Source organism: Scardinius erythrophthalmus (assembly GCF_964197995.2).
Source record: "Scardinius erythrophthalmus genome assembly, chromosome: 15".
Classification (NCBI taxonomy): Eukaryota; Metazoa; Chordata; class Actinopteri; order Cypriniformes; family Leuciscidae; genus Scardinius; species Scardinius erythrophthalmus.
The window spans coordinates 31,461,634-31,489,033 of NC_138235.1; the positions used below are offsets into that span (position 1 = coordinate 31,461,634).

The 27,400-nt window shown below is 37.6% G+C and overlaps 1 protein-coding gene across 2 annotated transcripts in view; it reads left to right on the forward strand.

Annotated features, from left to right (window-relative positions):
- The window catches only part of chchd6a (coiled-coil-helix-coiled-coil-helix domain containing 6a), a 76,186-nt gene extending 48,786 nt beyond the window's left edge, over positions 1 to 27,400 (forward strand). For both annotated transcript variants that reach the window (XM_081386308.1, XM_081386307.1), the window contains 2 exons: positions 3,888 to 4,023; positions 27,035 to 27,400. In XM_081386308.1, coding sequence (XP_081242434.1) covers positions 3,888 to 4,023; positions 27,035 to 27,058 — 160 coding nt within the window. In that variant the 3' untranslated portion in view covers positions 27,059 to 27,400. The remainder of the gene's footprint in view (positions 1 to 3,887; positions 4,024 to 27,034) is intronic.

The window sequence follows — 27,400 nt, forward strand, 5'->3', positions numbered from 1 at the left end:
TCATTAAATATATTTTATTTTACAGTACTTCTACTACTAATAATAATAGTTGCATCAGATAAATGTGAACATGCAAATTTTCCATTATATTGTAGAAATATTAACTTAAAATCTCAGAGGGTATAAAGTACAACATCTTAGGTGTTGGGCTGACAAAAACATTTGAGAACCCCTGCATTAATGTAACGTCTCTTGAACTTCATTTGGGAGCTTTTATCACCAAATATTTTTTCATGTAATACAATGAATTATTTGATTGGCATGTCATGCAATGAAGTCAATTAAAGAATTGTCATCATTTGACAGTTTTACACATAAATATATACACATACATTTTTAAAGGATTCCAGGTGTGCTGAAAGTTGGATTCAAGTAGAAATGTGTGATTTTTCGGAAGAGAGCTCTACACTGCTGCTTTGTGACCTCCTGTCTTGAGGACATGTCAGACAGCTCCCGCACCCCAACAACCCCTCACCTTGTCACACCAGAGTAACATCTCCTCTCTATACCTGTCTCCATGCGGCGGGCCGAAGGTTACCGAAGCGTGCGTGACTGTTGAGCTCCGCGGGGTGATTGACTAGAGGCGAGAGAAGTGACTCCTCAGCACTTCAGAGACCGCTACCCTGGAGAGAGGTGCAGAACTCTGGCCCGCTGGTCTAGCAAATGCGGACCCTTCCTACAGAAGTAATTATCAGCTTTGTCAGATCCCTCCGAGCGCTTCTCTCCTCTTTTCTCTCTCTCTCTCTTTATCTCTTTCTTGCTCCCATCCTCCTCTCACCCTGTCAGGTTTAAGTGGGGCCCATCGCTCCGATAAAACACCGGCCCCTACAGGTGAGATTGGACAGGAGGGTGGGGGGGTAACGCAGTCTTGGACGAGAGGGGAGGAAGCCCGTGTTCAGTCAATTGAAAAGCTGTCAGAGTGCGAGCGAGCCCCTGGAAGGAGAGTCGACAAGATAAGACGAGGTTCTCATCTGCCAGCTGAGCTCGAGCGAGGTCAAGGCATTGGCGCCTTTAATCTAGTTAATTTTAGACCCTCGATTCTGAAAACATGTCGAGCCGAACTCCGGGCTGATAAAACCTTGTGGCCTATGTGTTACATCAAGTTTGATTTTGTGTGTGTTCTTTTTTATGTTCTCCTCTCGCTATTATTTGTTTATCTCAGTTTCTCAAGCATTCAGACGCTAATCCGAGTTGGAGTCGCGGAGATTTCCGTAGTGCGGTAATTCCAAAGTCTTGTTTTCTCTTATCAACAAGAGCTGATTGGAAATAATTAACGAGCGAGCGGAAGCTAAATCTCTGCGCAGTCTTTGGTATCTACCAATTTTCAGCTAGCGCACGGCTCCTTAGCATCAGAATAATGAGCTTGTCTCTCCAAGTTACAAGCACATGCTCCTACACACAGAATGTGTTTTAAGCTAATTTAATCTTTTGTAGTTGCTTTTTTTTTTCTTTTTTGCATTTCATTTCCATATTTTTGAATTACGCTTTGTGCGTTTCCTTCTCGGAAAGGTTTCTGAAGTCGCGCTTTGTTCTGTAGCACTCTGCTCCGTTAAGGAGATTACAAATAATAGACGAAATTCTGGTAATTAACATTTAATCTTTAAACGCGGTTTTATTTATTTACAGATGTGAAATGAGGAAACAAGTGTCCCTTAAACAGGCACGGCTTCTGCTCTTCAAAGCAGAGCAGTTAGTAAGCAGCTCAGCTAATATTTTTATTAAAGACCTCACCTTTAATTTGGTTCAATTCAGTTCAGCCTGGGTTTGAGCAAGCCAATTTTCTGCTTCAGACTGCTTTAATAAACCCTCTGCTCTATCAGAAGCCTCTGCCGTTCCTGATGAAGGCAGTTTATTTTAAATTAAAGGAGAGTTTCTTATCTGCCAGAGCAAAGAATGTGACTACAGTCGTCGTTCTTCCTTTCGCAGGGTAATTAAAACAAAAACCTGCTTTCGGCGGCTGATAAAAATATGGGATCTGATACATGGTGGCCCTCTAACGTTGCGCAGATGTTCCATTGATGGAAGTTGATTTCATTCTAACTTCTCTGTTCGGCCACATCTGGTTACCCTGAACGACCATAAGACGTACAGCCCTGCTTGAAAAAGGGATCAATGGATTGGCGTATCTCTACCCTGCGTCAGTATGATGGCAATCGTTGATGATTTAATTGAAGTTGCAAGTGAAACCTAAGCTAGATTGAGGCTTTAAATCGCCTTTCAATTAAGCAGGATGTCAGTCGATCGTCTGAAAGCCGCAGTCACGGTGAAGCTGGAGGTGGATGCAAGGCTTCACTTTGCTTAATCAGTCTAGTGATATTCAACATGACACCTGGCTAGCTGTGCTTTCATCAACTTGACGGCAAGAGTTATTAGCTTGAGTGGATAAACTGCACTATAAATCCCTGTTTTGTTGGTTTAGGATATGCTTTGAACAAAGATATTTAAACTTTTCCATGTACATTATCCATTTTATCAGTCAAGCCCATCAATGATTTTGTGGTGCAACGCCTAGGTAGATCACTGTAAATTTGATGGTTTTGCTTTAGATTAAGTTTATATTAAATGCCACATACATTATTAAAGTTAACTGACCTTTTGTATGATAGCTTGATTGGATAAAGTAGACCACAATAAAACACAATTTCTTAGCTTAAATTTAGTTTAAGCTAAGCTTTTTACTATAGCTGCTTTAGTTTGCTATAAGATAGCTGAGCTATTGCCAGTTTGGCCAGATCTGCCAATCTGATTATATAAATCTAAGATTTCTACTTTTTTATTTTTACTTTTATTGCTGACTAGTTATACTTAAAATAATATAGGCCACCTTTTACTGGTAACAAGACATTTAGCATTATCAGGACCCACAAATAATCCCCCACTGCATTAGTATGCATTACTGTATATTCAACATTATATATAGTACTGTATACTATATGTATATGTAGTACTGTGACACTATCCATGATACATATTGTTGCATTTTTGTATTGCGATATATTGTGACACCCCTACTAGCTAGTCTACCTTTTGTTAATTTGACAGCCAGATTGATTAGCTTGATTGGATGAATATCTTTACAAAAACCTTTTTGTGGTTGCTGTTTTATTTTTTTAGCGTGGGATTTGTTTTAAACGCCACTTACATTATCCAAATCCAACATTTTAATTGAATTCAATTTAACAATAGCTTGCCTGGCTTTCAGATTGGCATTGAGGACAATTAGCCTGATAAACTCTAATTTGGCTTCAGTTGTATTGTATTACATTTTGTTCTTTTAGTACAAATTTCCTATGCTTTTTAGCAACAATACTTGCACAGATCTCACCGCATACATTATTTGAGTCAATAACCGTCATTTAGCCGTCATTTCAACAATGGCAGTTCAGATTCGCGTTATTAATTTGAGTGAAGGTGTTTGTCTGAAGTGAGGATGAATGACAGGTTATTTGCCGCTCTTTTATTTTTTTGCCTTCAGGGTCTACTGTACATATGTACCGGGAGTTTGTCGGGTCTGTTCCCTGCCTCCACCTCCTTCCCGCTCGCTGGGTTATTTATCATAGTTGTTCTAGTCACTGCCACTCTTGACACTGGTGTTATTAATGAATATCCACTCTGCCGGTAATTCAGTTTAACCTGTCTCCCTGCATTCATTCATTCTACTAAACCATCCACAGGAAGAGCGAAATTGAGGGAGGGGTGGGAGGAAATGAGTGAGTCATGCGACTGTATTTTACCGCTGAGTTTGTTTTTTGGTTGCGCTTCATATTAAATATTTACTGTCACTGCATGTACGATCCTGCCAGGATGTGTACAACAATATCCCTCTGCCTTTGCACAAGTTAGAGACTTTTGCCCTCCTTATCATTGACCTTCAACCTTTTCCACAGGCCGCGTAATGTGGAGCCAGTGTGTTCGAACCTGCAATCACAGATCCTGAACTGCTATAGAGAAAACCGTGAGCAGACGCTTCAGTGTTCTGACCTGGCCAAAGAGTACATGCAGTGCATCAATGCAGCTAAGAAGGTAAGAAACCATAAAGATTTAGCTGGACTGAATGAAGTTTTTGTTTAGAAGCATTTGTGACCTCAGTTCAACTGTGAAGGGTACAGTTGAAATTTTTACTGTAACGTTAAAATATCACAGTCCAACAAGCATATACTTTTCAAGCATGCATTGAAAAACTTAAATTAATAAATATAAAGATATCTTATATAAACATACAAATAAAACTAAATATAAATATATCACTCACATTTTATAATAACTAAAATGTAACAGACATTATGAAATGTAATGTAATATCACTTTATACTTTATAAAATGTTCCTATAATTCTTAACAGATCAATAGTTTTTTTAAATATGAATGTGCATGGTATTTTTTAATGCCTTTTAAGTTATGTTCTGTTAAGTATTATGAACTACTAGCAATATACACAAATTAGCTCACTTGTATTTAGAGTTTCTGTTCTGTAATTTACAAGTCCTACGAATGTGAAGGCTTTGAATTATGTTTTATGATGTACGATTCACTTATAGGAGGACATGTAGAAACCCACTCCAATGTGCCAATTCACACTCCACTGACAGACACTTCACCAGAGTTTGTAGTATTCGTACGCTACCCTGTCGGCATCTTGTGGCGTGGGTATGCGCTTGTTTTCGCCGTTTGAAAATGTTAGTTTGCCGCTTGTTGAGTCATGGAATCTGAGAAGTGGCATACTGTAATCTGCTGAGTGTCCACGTTGGTTGGCTTCTGTTGTTGCGGTGTGAATTGGTCTTAAAATGTACAGTGACACTAAAAGCCTGTTTGATACTGAAGGGATGTTCATGCTGAGGTTGCCAAGTTGCTGTACTGTTAGTTGCTAGCAGCTGTCCTACTTGACATTGCTAGTAGGCATTCCTGTAGCTCTGTTGGTAGAGCATGGCCCTAGAAATGCCAAGATCATGGATTTAATTGATTGGGGACACAAAAACTGATGAAATGTATCCCTTGAATGCACTGCGAGTCTCTTACTGCCAAATGCATAAATATAAATGTAAATGCCCATTGGCATCCGCATTACATTGCAGTGCATTTGCATAGAGTTGAACTCTCATCAAACATCTCTGTAGCTCGTTATCTCAAATCACCTCAAATCTTCAAAACTCATTGAAAGAGTCACTTTCTAGTCATTTTGTTGATATGATTTGCTGCCAGTGTGAATGTCCCTTAAATATCAGAGAAGGGGTGGAAAATGGTCACGTGAAACTCAATTTTGATTGTTATTGGTGCGAGAGACTTTGATAAACATAATAAGTGGTCTTAGTAGTTAGTATAGTTCAACCAAAAATGAAAATTCTCTAATCATTTACTCACCCTCATGATGGTCCAAAGCTGAAAGACTTCCTTTCTTCTGTGAAACAAAAAAGAAGATATTTTGAAAAATGTCTGGTTTTTTTACCCTCCCAACTCCATACAACAAGCCAAACGTTCTTCAAAATATCTTCATTTTCACATACTTCATTGGTGTTCAGTTCTACATAAGAAGGAAAATCCTACAGATTTGGAAAAACATCAGGGTGAATTCAGTCGCCGGTCTTTTCTCAGACATTACAATCGCTTAAGCGTTTTGTGTTGGTCCGCGGCACCCTCGCTGCAGCGCTGTCAGTAAAGGTGTACTTTTCAAGGTGTTAATTCTCCAGGAGTTTTACTTTTAATGTTCAGTTATAGCCAGGCAACAGTAGAGTAATTGCTCCACTCCATCACACCATCGGTCGCTACGAGAGCGAGTGCGTGTGGATGGGTTGCTGGCTCACTAGTACACACTGCACTCAGGGAGTGTGTGGTAATCACTGCTATGGCAACGGCTCCCAGTTCCAGGATGTGGATCTGGTTCTCATGCTGCTGCCGGTGGCTTATCGCTCTCACTTCCTCATTCCCCTCACCTCCACTCATCCGTGCTATATTGTAACTGTTGAATGCGAGCGTCGACTGTTGATTTAAACTTTTTTTTAATTGCCATTACTTTGCAGAACAACTACTCAATACGAGTTTGAAAACGTCTTTGTTGTTTGGCCAGGTGTTTTATTTTTTCTTCTTCTTGAGTCTTTCTGAATTGAGTATTTTAAAGAAAAGGGGTTTTCAATGCAGTTTGATGAAGCAATTTTGTGAGTGTGCAGACACTCAGTTGCATGCTGTGTCTTTGTCCAACTTTTCGCATAAGCATTATTGCTACAAAAGCAGGAGGTGGTAAACACAAAATCCAGATCAATGGATCGAACATCGCTCTCAGTGCGCACAAAGCCTCAGGATATTTGTTCACTTTGTGGGCCAGGGGCGAGACTGTACAGTATGTCTACCTACTGGAAAGAGAGATGGGCTTTTAACGTGGCTTTCCCTTTTCTACGCACTGGGTGAGGTGAACATTAAAGCAACATTGACCGTAAGAAATGTGCCAGGTTAAGGAAGAAAAGTGAGTTGTAATCTGTTTCATGTTGACCAAAGGCATAGTTCAACCAAAATTGAAAATTTACTCTCCTTTATGTTGTTCCAAACCTGTGTGACTTTCTTTTCTTTGTCAAACGCAGAAGTAGTTTAGTAGAATGTAAATGTTGTTCTTTTTCATAAAAAAAATACATTTAAGTTATTTTCCCTTCCGCCACAGCTCTCAAATATCATTCACGTTTGTGTTCAGTTCAGTGATTAATGACTTCAATTCAGTCTTTTCCTCACGGAAAGCTTCGGTATCATGTGATTATAACCTATACATGGAAAAAAACTTAAAAAATATCCTTTTATGTTTACAGAGAAATAAAAAACAGGTATAATAACATGAGGGTAATTAAAGAATGACAGGATTTTTTTATTTTGCATGAATTATTCCTTTAAACAATAGATATGTCAGTTTACATCATAAGTAACACTTGCTGAGGGGAGTCACCTCTAGATAATATTGTTCTTTGCACATGGCTTGTGTTACCGTCAGAACAGACGTTGCTTGCTAGATGTGTGAAATATAACGCAGTCAACCTTGTTATAATCAGGCTGCATTTAATTAGACTCCAGCAATTAAACATATGCCAAACAGTGGCATTTAAGACCATAATGTAATTATATAATGTATATATATATATATATATATATATATATATATATATATATATATATATATATATATATATATATATATATATATATATATATATATATATATATATATAAATCACTGTCACTTTCAATTCAGAAGTATTATTCACCAAGGATGCATCAAAAGTTACAGTAAAGACGTTTATCATTTACATAAATGCTGTTCTTTTGAACTTTCTATTTAGAATCCTGAAAAAAATGCATCACGGTTTCAACAAAAATATTTAGTAGCACAACATTTAATAATATTAAGAATAATATAATTTTGATGATAATAAGAAGTCTTTCTTGAGCATTAAATCAGCCTATTGAAGGATCATTTGACAAAATTCAGCTTTGCCGTCACAGGAATAAATCACATTCATTTTAAAATATATTAATATTTATTTTTGCAATATTTTACGTTGCTACATTAACTATCGACTAGTTATCCAGACAACCCACCAGCTAGTCAATGTTGTAATTGTAAATGTAGTTTTGCACATTCCTATTTTAAGCACAGATCAAAGCCCAGTCTTCTCATCATAGCAGTTAGAATTTATAGAAGCCCTTATTAGAGAAACTCTCTCTTGCTCTTGACACACTTCACTTTGGGAAGGCTGCATGCCCCGGAATGAAGGGAGACAGAGAGAAGAAGAAGCGGGAGCGAACTCACGCTCTCCATCTGAGAGGGCACCCACGCTTCTCTGGGCATTGTCTGGGATAATGACTCCGAGATTGGCCTGTTCCTCCATCCTGCACGCTCCACCCTGCACCGGGATCTTCCACTCATTTACGGCCAGGGCCAGATGCACTGACTTTGATGGTGATTGATGTTTTGAGCTCCCCTGCGTTTAACACAGAGGAAGAAGAGAGAGGGGCTTGTGGTGAACTGCTGAAGGAGAGATGGATGGGAGGAGTAAGGGGTTAAAAAAAATGGAGGGGAAAAGAAAGAGAGAGCTGGAGAAGGGAATAGGCTAGTTAGCCCTCCGTGTCAGACGGCGGATTGATGCTGTGGGGCGGCAGGGGCTGTTGTGTCAAGGCTGAACTTTTTGAGAGGCTGCCTTAAACTTTTAATGCTGTTTTTCTCAGTGTAAAATTTGCCCCCAAAGCCTCAGCTTTGCCATCAGCATTACCGCAGGCTCAAGGGCTAATGCCCCGTGTGTGTGTTGATGTGTTTGTGACAGTTCAGGCCAATGCGTGCTCTTGTAACAGATGTTTCAGAATGTCTGCCCACATCTAGAAATACATCAGCACTCATTTGAGCTCTGAGATGCTATGACTAATGTGAATGTATAAGGAGAGTGAGAGAGTTTGTGTTATGCTCTACTCAATAACCGTTGCTGTTGCAACAGTTTAAATGATTTTCATATGAAACCATTTTTTACTGCAAGTTAAGGAAATTCATACATGTCAGGTTTACGCGTCTGTCTTAATCAGGACTGAGACTTATTGTTTCAGACTTCTACCTTAGACTTTTATCACTTATTCTACTTTTTTTTTTCCTGTTATAATTAAATACAGACTAACTCAAACCCAAACCATAATTCAACTTTGGAGATTATTATTACTTGTGATTTTTAATAATAATGACTATAATAAAAAAGAATATATATATAAACCACTAATGTTTAAACAATTATGTTTATTTAAATGTATTATTACTATTATTATTAAAATAGAAATATTTATATTTAATAGTAATAATAAATAGTATAATAAATGTTCAAACATCAATGTGTAAATAAGAATTACAGTTATTGTTGTTATTATTTAAATACAAAACATGTTTAATAATAATAAAGTGTAATTTAAAAACACTAAATTTTAAGTGATTAAATGTAATTATTATTTTATAAATAATTTGTTATTAATAATAAATATAATAATTAAATAGAAACAATGAAATGTAATATTATTGAAATATAAATGTCTAATTATTTAGTTATTAGTAATACAAATAATATAATACATAAAAATATACAATATAAAATACATAAAAACACCAATTTTTAAATGACAATTAATTGTAATGTAAATAATTACATGTTAAATTATTATTATAATTAATGCATTTATTATTTAAACATTGGTTTGTTTCATCATATTGCTTTTCCCTCTTTTTTTATTAAAGCAATAAGCTACTCAAGGCTGCTTTGCGTTGTACCTAACAGCACCCCTTAATTGTGGGAAAATCAATGTAACTGTCTTTTAGCTTCTTGCTTTATTTATGATTTTTGCTTAAAAGCAGACTCTATCAGATTGGGCTAACTTCATGGAGCATTTTTAAGCAGGTTTTTCCCTAAAGGTATTGCTAGATAAAAAATTCGCACATACACACTTTCAGCCCCATCTTGTCTCTAGCGTCCATCACCACACACACATGAGTCAGATCACAGAATGTATTGCTGCATTTCTCCAGTGAGGCTCAGAGATGGAACCTCTTTTCATTCGATTGACTAAAAGGAACTGGCTGCCAGGTGCTCCGAGGCCTTCTCCCGACCCCGCTGTGCCAACTTAGAGATGTGTGTGTGTTAGCGTGAGTTCTCGTATCAAGTACTGCTGGAATATTGCTTGACAGCTTATTTATTTGGTTGTAGCAAGATACAAATGCAACAACTGACGTTGACTCTAGGGTCCACAAACAAATCATCAATACGAGCACCACCATTGAAATAAATGGTGGGTTAAATTGGTCTGCATCAGACATTTCAAATATAATGAGATCTTTCTATTGTGTGCGTGATCTGTGTGAGCTCTTTCAATGAAACAAACCTAAAAATAGAATGAGGTAAATGGAAAGCTTAATAAGTAAAGTAGAGAGACTGGGTCAAGGTTGGTGGGCAGCCGCATTGAACATCTTTCTACTTAGATGAGAATGGTGTTTTGTCAGGATAGGGAAGTTGTATCATTGTCTGTACTGAAATCATTGAACTATCCAATGTCATCGACCCTGAAAAAAACCCTAGATACATGTTTGTATTTATAAGTACACTGACTCAGAGAACTGCAGAGAATAATTTACATTCGTAATGTTGGGACTGATTAAAATTCGAATTATACAACTGATAGTTCCAGTCCTTATATTTAACTTGCTGAGCAGCGTTCCAAGAGTGCCAATATACTGTCTAGAACGTTTTACTGTGTGTGTGTGTGTGTGTGTGTGTGTGTGTGTGTGTGTGTGTGTGTGTGAAACACAAGTTGAAGCTTCTTTTTCTGCAGGTTAAATCATTACGCCAGTAGGTGGATTTATGAGTGTATTATTGAGTTATTTACTCATCAGATTTATTCAAAAACACTGATTCATTCAGTAATTAAACACCACTGTGTTGCTTGGAGATGTGCAATGGTTAATTCTGCTTTGACTTTGTTCGGAACTATTTTCATGGTGGAGGAATAATTGAACATTGTATGCTATTTGTGAGAGACTCTTAAGGGGATGATACACGGGGCAACTTTTTGAGCAATGTTGCCGAGCAATGTTGCCGTCAACGGGGAACCAGGTTAGACACAGGGCAACTATTTAGGGCAACGGGCAGTTGGCAGCAGCCAATCAGAGAGCAGCAAATCTATTACCATGGAGACAGACACTACAAAGATGAATGCTGAAACTTTTGCAGCTGTCACTGTTGTCTTGGCTTCTTCAACAATTATACTTAAGTATCACTTATAACACAAAACTTAAAAAATATGATTATTATACATTAAATTATTATTGCATTACATAAATTAATTCATATTACATGCATACATTCTATCTTTTTTTTTTTTTTTGCTTTCAAAATGCTAGTAGCCTATATAGCATATGACTAATGACTCAAGAGTTTTTATTAAATGAGGCTAAATTACATTGTTGTTATGGAAATGTTTTATATATATATATATATATATATATATATATATATATATATATATATATATATATATATATATATATATATATATATATATATATATATATATATATATATATATATATATATATATATATATAGCATATCACTGTGCCATAACTTGTTAGCAAAATAATCAGGTAGCCTTTCAATTTAATTAATCTCAGCAAAAAAGAAACAAGGACATGGACCAGAAGAAGGCTGCTCAGGAGGAAGAGGGGGTGTTACAGCCAACTACTGACAAAGATGCTCCTGGCTACAGAAACTGGTTAAGAATGGGGCAAAACACATTTAACAGTCTGGTGAGCCTGGTGGAACCATTAAGAAGGAAAGACACAGTGATGAGGGAGGCAATACCTGTTGGGGAGAGTTGGCCACAGGACAGTCCCTCTCCTCTATGGAATACACATTCCGGGTTAGTAGGCACAGTATTTCCAGGACTATAGTCGAGACCTGTGAGGCTCTTTACAAGGCATTACAACAGGATTACCTCAAAGTACCATCCACAGAAGAGGAGTGGAGACACATCTCCACCAGATTTGAGGAGAGGTGGAACTTCCCACATTGCATTGGTGCCTTAGATGGCAAGCATGTCAACATCCTTACGCCACCAAATTCAAGGTCCCATTACTATAACTACAAAGGTTTCAATTCAATAGTTCTCATGTCTCTAGTAGATGCGGACCTGAAATTAATTTATATTGATGTAGGGACAAATGGCGACGGGAGTTTGGGCCCAGTGTGGGCTGAGCCGGGCATTGGAAGTCAACACACTGAACATACCACCACTAGAAGACCTGCCTGGACGTCAAACCCCTGTCCCTTATGTTGTCGTGGCAGATGAGGCCTTTGGTTTGAAGCCATGGATGATGAGACCATACCCAAGGACACAACTGGATAACAACAAGCGAAACTTTAACTACAGGCTCTCTCGTGCACGTCGTTGTGTTGAAAATGTTTTTGGAATCTTGGCAAACAGATTCAAAGTTTTTCGCCAAGCAATCGCACTGGAGCCTTCCAAGACTGTAATAATAACAAAAGCAGCATGTATTCTTTACAATTACCTAAGAACTGAATCCATAAATTCCTGCTGTCTACATAAAGAATCACCTTTAAGGACAATAAAGTTAAATCAGATCAAAGGAGAAGGAGAAGATGTGATGAACTCTGGGAACTGGGATGTTGAGGGAGCAGCCAAAACGCTGTAAAAACTATGTTGTCGATAAATACTACCTTACTACAACAACATTATTGCAATAGCCATTAGAAGTTCAAAAGATATGCATAAAGCAATTTTCACAACAGGATGTACCGGTTATAACTTGTTGCTCATCTGACAGCTGCTGACAGAGAGTCTGGAAGTCCCTCGTTTTAAGGTCCCGGTGTTTATACAGCTTTGCCTTTGGGTTCCACAAATAGTCGTGCTCTGTATTTACAAGGACACACAATACGAGACGGTGATGTTAGACAAACACTGTTTTAACTCATCAAAAAATTGATGAGCAGCTTCATTTATTACTAGTCAGTGGCTCTCAAACTTTTTAGAGTGGCGTACCCCCGAGGCATTTAACATCCTTCTGCATACCCCCTCTCATCCACTTAGACTGCAGTTGACCCTTTTCCATTGAGGGACAATATTTGCCCCCTTAAATCGATTTTTCAAGTGCATTTTTTGCCTTTATAGAATAATGCTTTAAAAAAAAATGTTAAATAGAGAAATTATACTTTTAAATATTAAATTAAAGCCTCAAGTAGGTGGCGGTAAGTCCCTGTCTTTATGAGTAAGCCATTGATTCATTCATTAGAAACAAACTGTATTTATGAATGAATCATTGGCTCACGATTTGTTCAAAGCCGCAGATTTGTTCATGAAACACCGCTGAGTGTTGGAGATGCACAACAGTTCTGCAGTGGCTTTTGTTGAAACTATTTTGTTGAAAAATAGAGTAAAAAATACTGACACGGGTATTCCTTTCACGGGCATCACCTTTAAGGCCATAATTAACTAAAAATGTGCATTAACTCTTTCCCCGTCATTGACGGAAATTTCCGGCTTTCAGTGTTTATACTGTTATACGATAGGCGGCGCTATGACGCATCTTCTGAAAGAGTACTGAATTTCCGAATAAAAAAAAAAAGAAGCAGAAACAAGTGATAGCATATGTAAAATAACGCAATCATCGATATTAAACCGCATATAAATCAAAATCCTAATTTTACTGAATGAAATGTCAACCCAGGACGAGGTATAGGACAGTACAACTTTAGGGGGTGTTGATGGACCCGTTCTACTCTGTTTTGATCATCGTTTTGAATCCGATCTGGATGTAGTCTTTGTTGAAAACGTGATTTTCTCAGCTTTTTGCTCAAAATGTTGCTTTTTTTTTAGACTTACCCACATTCAAGTGTTGATGATAAAAAAATAATGCATTAATCTAGAATAAAACCGTTTAATTAAAGTAGAGGCTCTGTTTTTGTCTTTTTGATATATTGCATGTTCAGATATTAATACAACAAAATATTCTGGGGGCCATGAAAATTTTGTGAAAATTATCATAAATGCTGGTGGTGGCTGGCAACTTTTTTTTTTTTAACGCTGGCGGGGAAAGAGTTAAAGAGAGAGTTCACCCAAAAACGACGATTGTTTTGTTGCCCATGTCATGAATTATTTTCACTGATGGATCATGCACAAAAAGACCAGGAACATTAATTAAGGAAGTATATAGCATCAGTTTTGATGTTGTTTTGTCAGATTGTTGTTACAGTTGCAATGTCCACAATGAAGCGGTGTCCCTCTGGACCTTTTCTTCCTCAAAAGCCTTGCTGAACGTGAGAATCTGTGCACAGCAGCCTTTTAATCACCCGTCATAGCTCTGCCGTGGCTTGCTGAAGCAAAAACTCCTCGTAGCCTAATTCAAATCCCTCAAGCTAAAGGCAGGTAGCTTCATTGTGACCATCTTAAGCTTGGACTTGTAGTTTTCCCTTTTGTGTGTGTTACACAACGACTGCGCCAAATATATAACAATTGATGTAGAAATGGTGAAAATTAAGTTCGGTGTTGAATTCATTGCTCATTTTGGTGCAACTGGAAAGAGCATTATTTAAATTTCTAAATAAAATTCTAAATCAATTTAAAAAAAATTTACATAAATTTATAAATAAAAACTGAAAACCTTAATAATATTTGTACATTTATATTTAAATGACTTAATAATTAGTCATCTAAATATAAATATAATTATTTTAACTTATTTCAATATTAAATTGCGATTAGTTGATTTTTCCATTGTTGAAGCATGTTAATTTCATCATTCAAGAATTCAAATGAGTTTACTTTTGTTCCATTTCCCGCCTGGGTTTGATTTATAAATAATTAGAAGTAGAATAATTAATGAAGGTAAACCGGTTTAACAAATCGCATACATGAACTTCTACATTTCTACTAAAAATATAAGACTGTGCTCAACGGCAGGCACAAGGCTTATCATTCCCAATCTCTGCTTGTCATTTTTTTTTTTTTTTTGCCCCTCTTTCTTGTAAGACCAGACGCCTCGTGCCTCCATCCATACATTCTTCACAGTGGGATTATTGATTTCATTTTCATATTGCTGCAGGTCCTCCGTTGTAAACAACCTTCCCCTCTTTTCAAAAAGTGAATTGATCCTCGGTCCGTCTGTGTTAGAAGGAACCAATCAAAGCGAACACCATTATCTTTCTTTTTTGCAGCCGCTTCCCTTTCTCTCCTCCTTTTGTGTCCTGAAATAATAGAGCTCGCATTGGCAAACAACATCAAGTATAATGGCGAGTTTGTTGGCAGCACAGATTTTAAAAGTTTTCCGAAAGTGCCACGCTAAAGTGGTTTGAGTTCAGAACAAACTTATTGTTCCAGCAGCACATTTACACAATATAATAGATGGCGAGGATTATCTTGTTTGTGGTAATAGCTCGAAAAGCTTCACACAGACACATTGAGAAAGACCTTGAGGGAAATGGATGGAGGGGCTTTTTCTTTATTTAATTTTTATTGCACATCTATAGAAATGTGTGTGTGTGGGGGTTGGGTGAACTAGAAAACACTGATTTGCACCTATGTACGACAGAGACTGTTGCCTTGCCATTTCTGAAAGCCTTTACATCAAAAAGTGCAGCACTGTGGGGACCCAATTACACCTGTTTTTGTCCTTGGAGATGCAACATATATACGTTGAGTTAAGATTCTCATTCATTTAAGGCATCCGCCTTTATCAAAGCTGTAGGAAGGAGTACATTAAAATTCAATGTAATCTTTCGTCTCGTGGGGAAACTAACTAAGATAAGTGGCTGTGTTGTTGATTAGCTGAACATGTGGGTCTAGGCGGAAGAAACACTCAAATGGCTTTTAGAAGCTGCTGTGCTTTACTGGCTGCTGTCTGTTAGCTAAAAGGATTAGGACTACATTTCTGTTTCTTCCCCCGATGATCGAGGATACACAAAAGCAAAAAGGTTTATTTCACTCTCTGTTTTACAATTTCTTTCTATCATAGTCCCCGAAGTTGGACGTTCTCTGTGCTTTCAGAGGGTAAATGTCAACCTGACATCAAATTTGATCCTGTGTACTTTAGGGCTGTACTCAACCAAAGAAAATCTTGGTCGACTGAAGTCCTGAAATTTTCGACTAAAAATCGACTAAAAATGGCGTTAGAAAAAAAAAACGTTAAATTAATTAGATGCGCACTGTGCGCAGTACTTGGTAGCCTTGTTGTCCGCCTAAATGAATTATAAATAAACATAAACAACTAGTAGGCTATTTGCAGAATATTGTACAGTTTTTGACCTAATTATTTTGTACTGAAATGAGTCTGACACATGAGTCTGTCGGCTCTGACAGCGCTGCATCACGTGCACCTGCGCAATATCATAGCTTATGATTTCCGAAAATAGTACTATGTTGTCAACTAGTGATATCATCACAAGAACTGTTGAGGAATATGCAACATAATTTAGACAATTATTTTTGTCATATGTTATAATAATAAGTTATTACTGTCAGACACTATCATTTCATGTCCTCGCACCGAGCGAGACTGAACATGAGCTCAGCTTCGCAGCTGAGACACGAATAGACTATTAATATTAACTTAAAGCTTTTACTCTTAATAAACACAAAAGGCACGTCCACTTTAATAAAAAAATAATATTTATTAAACAAACCAGATCAAGAGCAGTAACGAAATAAAGTGCATAACTGAAAAATAAAGCATCCTAGGCTCAAAACTAACACAAGCACAGCGCAATTGCGCACTAGGCTCCAAATAAAAAATAAAAAAAGATAGGTTATCACACTAAAACATTGAAATATGCAAATTCTGATATGTTCATATAGCCTACTCAAAACAGACAGGGCAAGCTAACGCAGACAAGTGAGCTTACCACTTTTAGATGATATGTCATGTTTGTCGTCAAGCTGTGGAAAACTGTTGCTTGCAAACTTTGCATTCGACCTTTTTCCTGTTATCAATTTTAACAAAATGCTGCCACACTGTCGATTTCTTTGTTGTTGACATGTTAGAAGAGGACTGACGCTCTCACAATTAAATAAATAATATTCAGCATCAAACCTTCTATGCTCGACGCGCTCTCTTGGGTTGGACTAATCCAAAAAAGGTGAAAACAAGGGGGGTGTTTTGAAGACAGACTGTTACAGTGAAACAAGGGTACTCTGAAACACCCCCATTAGCAGTTAGTGCTTTCCACCTGATGAAATGAGCGCGCCTCAGCGCGGCAAAACTGATGAAATAAACGCGGCAGAAAATCGACAAATCAGAATTTTGGTCGAACCAGAACGTATCGACCAACTAATCGACTAATCAACTAGGACAGTACAGCCCTAGTGTACTTCATAAAGGTATATTTCACCCAAAAATGTGATTTCTGTCATTTACTATGTAACTTTCTTTCTTCTGTGGAACACAATGAAGATATTTTGAAAAATGTCTCTTTTGTTGGTCCATTTATTGAAAGTCAATAGGGTCCATAGAAAGTTATACTGATTTAGAACACGATGAGGGCCAGTAAATGAGAGATTTTTCTTTTTTGGGTGAATTTTTTTGGTTGGTTATTTTTCACGAAATTGTAGTGGCTTCTTTAATTCTAAAAATGAATTTTAATTTAGCCTGACGTCATCAAAAACACTTAAACACTTAATAGTTCCCTCAAAAATGCCATCAAAAAGTCATCAAAAAGTCATGTTATAACAAAACTGTGAATTATTTGTGTGCAACATGCAGTTTTTTTCCCCATGCAATGTGTAGCCTTTAAAGGGTTAGTTCCCCCAAACAATGAAAATTATGGCATCAATTACCCTCATTATATATATATACAGGTGCTGGTCATAAAATTAGAATATCATCAAAAAGTTGATTTTTTTCAAGAATTCAACTTAACAGGTGAAGCTAATATATTATATAGACTCATTACATGCAAAGTGAGATATTTCAAGCCTTTATTTGTTATAATTTTGATGATTATGGCTTACAGCTTACGAAACCCACGAAATCAAAATCCCAGAAAATTTGAGTATTTCATGAAATCACACAGTAATTACACAGTAATACCATGGTCATTGAACCAGGTTTTGGTTCTTTTGGCAGTGTGGGCAGGTGCAAATCCTGCTATATGTATGTATATACAGTGTGTATGTATATATATATATATATATAATATGTGTGTGTGTATATATATATGTGTGTGTGTGTGTGTGTGTGTATATATATATATGTGTGTGTGTGTGTGTGTGTGTGTGTGTGTGTGTGTGTGTGTGTGTGTGTGTGTGTGTATGTATGTATGTATATATGTGTGTATATATATATATATATATATGTATGTATAATGATACCTGAGAGGTTTCTGTCCCTCCACTAAAAAGTTATTATACCTTTTATACCCATTATACCAAAACTTTTTTTGAATTTTTTATAAAGTTCTTAAACACCACATAAAACAAATCCATATGAATCAAACGAAGCAATAGATGACCGAATTAAAATTTTTGTGTGAAATATCGCTTTAAGCTTGAAAATGGACACAAAAGCATCATATAGGTATTGATCACTATTTCCCGAGTCTTCTGAAGACATACGGTAGATTTGGGTGTGAAACAGACTGAAAAGTAAATAGTTTTACTGATTAATCTTCTCATTCTATGATCTGTTTACCAGTGTGACCAGATCATTGAGTTGAGTTTAAGAACTGATTCAGTCTGATTTGTGAACCAATCATTCAGACCTGGATCAAATGATTCACTGAAAAAAACTCAAAAGAACAATTCTTACAAATCCAGTTTTCAGTTGGTAACTACCCAAATTTCTGTCTCTTCCTCACACAAGCTATTGTAAGACTTCAGAAGATTTTGGAAATAGCATGTGAGTTGTATGGAGCACTTTTATGATACTTTTCTGGTACTTACTGGTCTTTTTTGAAGTTTGAAAGCTTCAGACCCCATTCATTGTAATTGCATAAATCAAGTGTTAAATCTTCACAGCAGTTTGTGTGTTGTTTGGCTTTTGTTGCGAAAATAGATTCAATTTGCACTGCCTTTGCGGTAGAAGTATATTACAACCAAATTTAAAATACACGGTGCTCGAAATACAAAAAGATCAAAAAAAGGCTGACTACATACTTGGCTCACCGCTCTTTGTAGCCGTAATTCTCCTTTCATCTTTCAATCTGTACTACTTCTCTTGCGTCTTGCTTCTGTGCTTCCCTCTCCAATCGTGCCATTGCTATCGTCTGCACTTTGCACTATCAGACGGCATATCAGACCCATTCTTCAGGCTTTATTTTGGCTCAGGCGTGCCACATGGCCTATGAAGATCCTCACAAAGCCCCGAAGCCACAGTCAGCGGGGAACCTGAGGCCAAGAGCCAGAAACACAATGGCTGACGTGACCTTTCCGTAGCGGAGCCGCAGTTGCACCACTGTGCATTCATTCTGATAACTGATAATCCACCGGACAGACATTGTTCTGCTAAAAAGCAGCTTCAAAACTTCGACAACTTAACAATAGAATCTCTAGGTTTTTTCTCAATACTGCAGTCGACTTTTTTTCCCCAACACTCTCCAGGTGTGATAAAAGTGCATTAGGAATGGCTTTCTTGCTTTGTTACCCCGAAAGCATTCGCGTGCTGTTTCCCATTTGGCATCGGAACAAGGCGGTTCACTTTGTCTGTCTGGTGTCCAAAAGCTCTTTCCTCTATTTTATTCTATTGAAGCTGTTAGGGGGAGCGGCAAAATACTGTTTGGACCGGCCGTCACTCCATCCACAAAGGCAGGTTTGAAGTACCTCCACGGACTAGCTTCAAAGACATCTATTTTTTCACGGTTGTCATCAGACATCATAAGGAGAGCAACCAAATTGTGGGTTCCTTTACGTACAACAAATAGGTTTTTGTTTGCTTTTTTGTTTTCAGAAAAGGCTCATTGTATTCCAGACTATTCGTACGGAAGAAATGGCTTCTCGTTTGAAAAAACATTTTGTGAAAAGTGAACGATCCCATCATCCAACTAGTACAGGGATATTTAGTTTTTTGCTGGTGTTTTTTGTTTCACCCCTCCTTTCTACAGCAGGCGGGTAAGAAGTTTGTTCTTTGAGTTCCAAAGATTGCCTGTCAAGCGTCTGATATGATGGATCTCCAATTCAACCCAGACCAAATGCAGATGGGGAAGCTGAAATCTATACTACACTTTTCGTGTTCACGTAATAAAATTTATTTTATTTTATTTTATTTTAAATTATAATGATATAAATGACCAAAACAATATTTATTTAAAACTTTGCAATAAAACATGCTTTTATGTCCTAAGGTTTTCATAATCTAACAGATTTCAGCTTATTTTTATTTTTTAACATTCCCTCATCATTTAGTTTTGCTTATTTTCAAATGTATCAGTAAAGAGCATGCTTGAGAAGATCTAGTTAAATCACATGTGAACAGAATATTTAAATTATTTATTAATTTCCATCAAGCTTTAACTGTTAAAATGATGCCAAATTGAAAACATTATTTAATTTTGTATATTTATGATATATAACATGCCTTAGCAGGACAAAAGAGTCAGTCATTTTATTCCAGAAATATAAAACATGTAATGCACCAAGGAATGCTATTAAGCACTGTGAAATTACACTGTGGTGAAAATGGTCAAATAGTCAAGTCACCTTAATTTATGTAGCGCTTTTAACAATATGTATTTTTCAAAGCAGCTTTACAGTGATAATAGGAAATTACTAAAAATTGTAAAATATAACAAAAAGGGCTGAACTCATTTGATTCGTGAATGTCCACTGTTCAGCATGTGAAAAGTTTATTTGGTTACACTTTATTTTAAGGTGTCAGTTATACAGTGTTATTATACATTTAAGTCCTGATTAATAATAATTAACTACATGTTCTTACTTACTTTAGGGTTAGAATGAGTGTTAATTGCATGTAATTATGCATAACTTATAGTCTAAAAATAATTCATTAATATAGTTATTGTGCCATATATCTTGCTTATTGAATGAATTGGTATTGGATAGGTGCAGGAGTTTCCTCTTCCACCTAGTTATGTCATAAACTCAATGTATTTTTTGGAGATTTTGAAAGTGAGTTTTCTGTTTTGTTTAGATTGGCTGTTTTTTGAATGATGATGTTATTAGAGCAAAGGGCATTTCTAGCCTTTATGTCCAGTGATGAAAAGGGCAGAGGTCATGCATATTTTGGTTCCTCCTCACAATGTCCTGTCACACTAGACATGATGTAGTGGCCATGGGAGCTTGGGGTCACAAAACCCCCTGACCTTTGAGAAAGAAAGTAACTGACATTGTGCTTGTGTTTGAAAGACAAAGTGTGCGTGTCCGACTTCCACATGTTCTGAAGCTCTGAAGATTGCAATCTGTTTTAGCATCAGCTTTAGTTGTATGAACAACCATTTAGGCCCATTCACACCAAGCATGGAACAAATGTTCACTGTGAACTGGATTTAGAACACAAATCTTGGGCATGAGGAAAATTACAATACTTTGTCCTAGTGCTGGGCGGTTTACCGGTTCATACCGAATACCGGTGTTTATTTTTGTTACGATATGAATTTTTAATATACCGCAATACCGGTGTATGTCGCTTTAAAGGTCCCGTTCTATGCCCCTTTTCACAAGATGTAAAATAAGTCTCTGATGTCCCCAGAGTGTGTATGTGAAGTTTGAGCTCAAAATACCCAACAGATAATTTTTTACAGCATGTTTAAATTGACATTTTTTGGGGCTCAGAAAAACGAGCCGTTTCAGTGTGTCCCCTTTAAATGCAAATGAGGTGCTGCTGGACGACACAGGGGGCGGAGCTTCATGAGCTCGTGCTCAGTCTGTCAGGAAAAATTCATCTCACGGAATGATAATAATATCAGAAACTCTCAGTAACGGCGTTCATTTCGAGTCGGACAATAATGCCTACAGAGTCAGAGTGCTGTATAGAGATGAAACAGGTATGGTTTAGTAGTTTAATTACGGTTATTATAACGTATTTGTCATCTGCTTGTATGTATCCATTATTTATTAATAGCCTACAAGTCTGCTGTCTGAATGATGATTAAACATGTACTGATGAGTTTAATAAAGTTTATTGTACATCACACAAAAGATTAAGCGTCAGTTTTACTTCAGAAAATCACCGTAAGAGCTGAGTAAACACAGTAGGCTAAGTTATAAGAAGTGCGCAAGTTGCCAGTAGAGTTGAGGGAGCATTCCTGTGGGCGGAGGTTAGTCAAGAAACGGTTCTGGTGACATCACTAATGCAGGATGTAGAGGGGTGTAGTCCAATCGAGCCGTTTTTTGTAGTCAACTTCTGTTAAATAAAATATCTCGCTTGGCATTGAACTTTGAGCTTTATAATTTTACAGATATTATTTATGCTCTAACAGCAACATTACACACTAACTAAAGTTTGAAACATGGAATCGCATGCAACGGGACCTTTAATCGGAACGCGGCGCTGCGCGACACAGTCTCACCCCTCATTTACAACACACGTCTGCGGCGCATTACAGCTGCGACAAGGTTTTATGCCGTCCTCCACGCGGTGCGTCAAAATAGACTAGGCGCCTATATTTAGCGAAGCGGCGCGGAGAGCCGCTTCTGGGAAGCTTCGATCTGAAACACAAGCATTGACTAGAATGGGCACGAGACGTGTGGGGGTGAGAGTGTCTTTTTTCTCGCGGCGCGCGTGTTTTTATACTGTATTAACGTATCTGAAGTGAACTGACGGTCTTTAGAAAAGTTTCTTTGTTATTACGATTGAATCTTTCTTTATCTTTCCTGATAAAGCAGTGTTTATGAGCGTTGCTGCTTTGTGTACAGCCGTTACCGGGGAAACCACTGTTTCTGCCGCTCCTAAAGCGCGTCCTGCTGGCACCTCTTTGTAAACAGCCTTGCAAACCTGTATTATTAATATTAGTGTGGATTTTTTCTATAATATTCACTCATGACAATAAAATAGGGCATTATAAGTAAATCTACTGCAGTATTTCCTCTCTCACTCAGTAGAAAATGTGGTTAACACCCATCATGCTTGAAAAAAAAAAAAAAAACGGTAAAAACCGTGAAACCGGTATAATTTAGAAAAAAACCGTGATGTTGATTTTTGGTCAAACCGCCCAGCACTACTTTGTCCTAATTTCTTCACTTGCAAGAGATAAACCCTAGAGATTTTATTTTGATGGAAACTGCAGTTGGGCTTTTATTTTGGCGGAAAACTACAGTTTATGCAAAAACAGGTTTCCAAATGCTTCTCGTTACAAATTTAGTTAATAACTAATCACTTGCCCACAAATTGTTGGAAATTATGTGAATGTGTAACTGGTGCCCACTATGTTCCTAAATGCAGACTAAACTCGCAGCATAAGCAAAGATGGAGTTCACTACATTCATTCACTGTTAAATGAGTCGTTCTGCAACACGTAAAACACTGGATCACGAGATGACTTCGCTTTGAAACATGCAGTGCAAACAGACTACATACTTATTTAATCAAATAGCAGTCTATTACGATTTGATAAGGGCACCAAGCCATATTGCACTTTCGGTTTTAGTTCATTTGACATGCTTTGCTAAAGCAATGGTTTTAATGTAGACTGATGAATATTCGTTTTGCTCTTGGTGTGAATAGACCTTTTTGTTGGTGATTTGTTTTGCATTTTAGTTTCACATTCGGTTTGAATAGGCCTTTAAAGTATTTTGTCCAGGTTGACTCTTTTTGGAGAAAGAAATTTACATACCTCAATGAAACTTCCTGCCTAATGAAAGGTGAAGTGAAAAAGAAGTAGATCAGCTCTTATCAGGCTCATTAAATGCCTTATTCAGGACGTGCTTTATGCCAGATGTGTTGTGGAGTACTTCCTCTCGCATATTTGATTGCCTGTGACTGTGTGATTTATCTTACGCTGAAATGAAAGGATCAGACGGATCAGAGAGCAGTACATCAGAAGTTGGTGAAGTTAAAATCAGCAGAACTCCCTGTCGCTGCTGGCGATTTCTTTCCTTTTTTCTCCCTCACGTACTCTGCTCAATGCAGAGTTCAGAGTCAAGCTCCCTCTCGGCCTTGTTTGTTTGTCTTGTTTGATCGTTCTTCTTCATCTGGTTGTCTCTTGTTTGCCGCCGTAGAGACAGCAGCTGTCTCTCCCTGCCCTTAATGGTGAGGGGAGTTTAGACAAGGCCTCAGAGAGGAAAATGAGACTCTAGTAGCTAACATCAGCCCAGCTGTTTCTGTAGGTTACATCACTTTCTTTGTTAGACAACCGATTTGCCATTTAGGTTTGTAAAGGTTCACAGTGCCCCAACAAACATCAACTACATTCCGCTTTTGGGTTTTGTATTTAATAATAATGATAATTAATACATTTTACTATATGATTTGTACATTTTTATTATGCTTTAATTAATCTCTAGTGTACTTTGATTATGCTTAATTTTTATGACTTTTATACAATGTTCCCTTGTGGCATCATACTACTTTTTTTCTTCTCACAAATAAAATCTATCTCGATCTGTCCCTCTTGACTCATTTATACTCGCACACTCTTTCTTTCTTTCTTGGCAGTATGTCCACGCATTGTAAGAAATCCATCAGAGCTGTGATATTGATCTATCAGCTTTCTTATCTGGTATACGTTTCTCAGCTGTGAACCTTTTTTATGACACCCACTTCTCACCACACCGCTATCAACCACAGGTCAATACACCACACTGGCGCGGTCGGCGTTCCTCAGGTCTCAGTGTTGGGCCCGTTTTAATTATCTCTAGATCCCACACTCTTAGTTCGGCCTCCCCTCCACCACCAGTTAGTTCCCTGTTTTGATCCAGGAGGTCCTCAAGAGGGTTATCAGAATTTGATTCTCTGCACAAACACTGGGTTTGGCTGCTTTCGACCACAGGGAAAGACAGTCCAATCGATATGGGACTGAAACAAATGCAAGCCTGCTGAGCTGACAGTGGCCGTGTGCAAAAGCTGTGGAAGGCAACCGCTGTGCAGTTTCTTTGTGATACTAGGTTGTGTTACTTATAGAGAGTGTGCTTTAGTGAATTAAGCGTATCTCTCTTCCTTTGTGTAGCCTGTATATTCATGTTTTTATGTCTCAGGGGTTGAACTGATGAGGGGTTTTCCTTCTCCTTTTTTCAATAAATTTCAATAAATTGCTTTCTTTTTTGTCAATAATCAAGGTAATTATACATTTGTAAACAATATTGTACTTCAGTTTTAATTAAATAAAATTATGCATGTGAAAATATTAAATTTTGTGTATTTGGGCATATAAGAAAGGAGCTATGACATTAAGTTTAGCAAGCCAAGGAAGTTGCCATTTTATTTCCAAAAGTGTTTAAAAGGTCATTTTCATCTCAGAATGCCTGCATCCATAATTTCAAGTGTAATGGAAATGCCGTTGTGGTGAAAATTTTCATAAAATTGCAGTGAAAGATGCTTTGTGTGCCTAGTGTTGGACATTGTTAGTAGAGTTAAGCTTGTGAGAGTGTAAAAGGTGAGTTTACTTTCTAAAAGCCCACAGGACCAAAAGTTACCATAGTTGAAGAAACTTATTCAAGTGTGGGATCTTTTTCCACAATCTCTTCTTTTACTAAAAAACCTTAACCCCTCACAGAAAGCCAATTTAATGTTTGTTTAAGTCTTTTGAGGGCAGTGCAAATAATTGGTGTCAATGTTGCAGATTTTCTGACCCAGGGTGATTTGTACCTCTGGGTTAAAAGGCGCAAATCCTCTGAGATTAAACTGGCCCTTGGTGCTGCTGACAGGTTGCGTTAATTAACTCTCACCCTCTTCATTTGCTGCATCTTCGGTTTGCCTGCATGTATGCTTAGAAGCTTCAGAGGTCAAGGCCAGCATTCAGAAATAATAGATATGTGGGTTGCTTTGAATCTGAGTGATGTCATTGCAACGTCCTCCCTTTCGCCAGTTTCTCTTTGTTTCTCTCTTCATCTCCCTCCTCTTCTCATGCCCTGTCCTCCCTCCATCTCCTGCTGCCCTCCTCTCTGGCACACACCCACTGTAATGTATGGAGCACCTCCGAATGACTGGAATTAAGGGCCCTGACCTTTAGTGGGTGATGATTACCCATGCAATGTAGTCCACCCCCTCGCTCGTGTGGGCCTGAATCCCACAGGCAGTGATGGCAGTGACTACTGTTTTTTTTTTTTTTTACTGTAAACTCTCTAAAATATTGTTTTTTGGCCAGGAGACCCGTCACCTTGTGGTTTTGCTTTTGTATTTATTGAACAGTGAAGGCTACTTTGTGATTTTTAGACTTTTACTTAAGATATATAGATTGTAAAGCTTTATATTCTAATATAAAAAAAAAATAAAAAATTAATTGTGCCAAACCTTAAAGGGATAGTTCGGCCAAAAATGATATTTAACCCATGATTTACTCGCCCTCAAGCCGTTCGAGATCCATATGTCAATCTTTTTTCAGACGAACACATTTTCAGTTATTTTAGAAAATGTCTTAGATCTTTCAGTGGTTATAATGTGAAGTAATGGGGTCCACCTCCTTCAAGTCCCAAAATGTGCATGCATCCTTCACAAAAGTAATCCATCCGGGTCCAGGGGGATAAACGAAGGCCTTCTGAGGGTAATCTGTGCGGTTTTGTCGTAAAAATATAAATATTTAAAACTTTATAAACGAAAATAACTGGCTTCCGGTAGTGGTCGACGCGGGATGCTGACGTAGGACGTAGCGTAGGAAGCGTCGTGACGTAGAACGAATGTAGAGTTTTGTTTTGCTCTGCTCTCTGGCTGCGTTGTCACGTTCGTTCTACGTCACAACGCTTCCTACGCTACGTCCTACGTCATACGCCAGCATCCATCTCCGTGAACGCGCATCGACCGCTACCGGAAGCCATTTTTTTTTGTAAAAAAAAAATTAAGGTAGGTCCTTCAGGTACAGAAATTGAATAATAATCAAGTGTAAAATAACACTGCATATGAACTTTACTGTATAAATTATTAAAGTTACAAAAGTTATTCTTGTCTTTTGTTGTTTGATTAACATTAAAAACAGACGGCAGCATCAGGAATATTAGGCTGCTGTCACTTTAAGACATAATGCACAGATCCAATATACTGATAGACTTGAGTTTTCTTTCTCAACTGTTCACTTAAGACATAACCAACAATGTATGCTAAGATACTCGCCAAGACTGGCATGTTGACATCATTTTTGTGTGAATTAGTCCGTTGAATTAGCGCTAGAAGACTTGAAAGTGAACTCAATTTAGTATTCACACACTGTCTTTGGCTTTGTCGTTATTGACACACGTTAGGCTACTATTTACGTTTCAAATCAAGTCTGGCCGACCATTTGGGGGCAGCCTTAATGCATTGTATTAATTGACAGACTAGATTTAAATGTTTGTATATTCATATAAATTGTAATCTAAAGTCTTGATGTTGATTATTAAAGATCTTTATTGTCTCCCTCCCTTTTTTGTCACTCCCACCCTTTCTGAACAGAATCTGTTGGTGAATCACGGATAGAGAGCCGTTCACCTCGGCCGCAGCGCAACCATACCCGTCTCTCCCATTCATCCGTATGTTGGGTTTCACGGGACGCTTCTTCTTAAGCCTCTCCATCCAATTACCATCTGATCCCAGGGCTTGGAGTCACACTCCAGTGTACTGAACAAGCTACATATTACAGGCCACTATGAGTATTACATTATCTGTAACAGCGCAGAGAATGGGATCACCGAAATGCAAGGCTTGATTTTTCTAAGAGTACACTCAGGAAATCCTGATGCTTTTATTTGTCAGGATTTTATTTATGCATTGTATTTCGGCAAAAGCATATCTTCATAAATGGATAACTGCCCAAAGCTG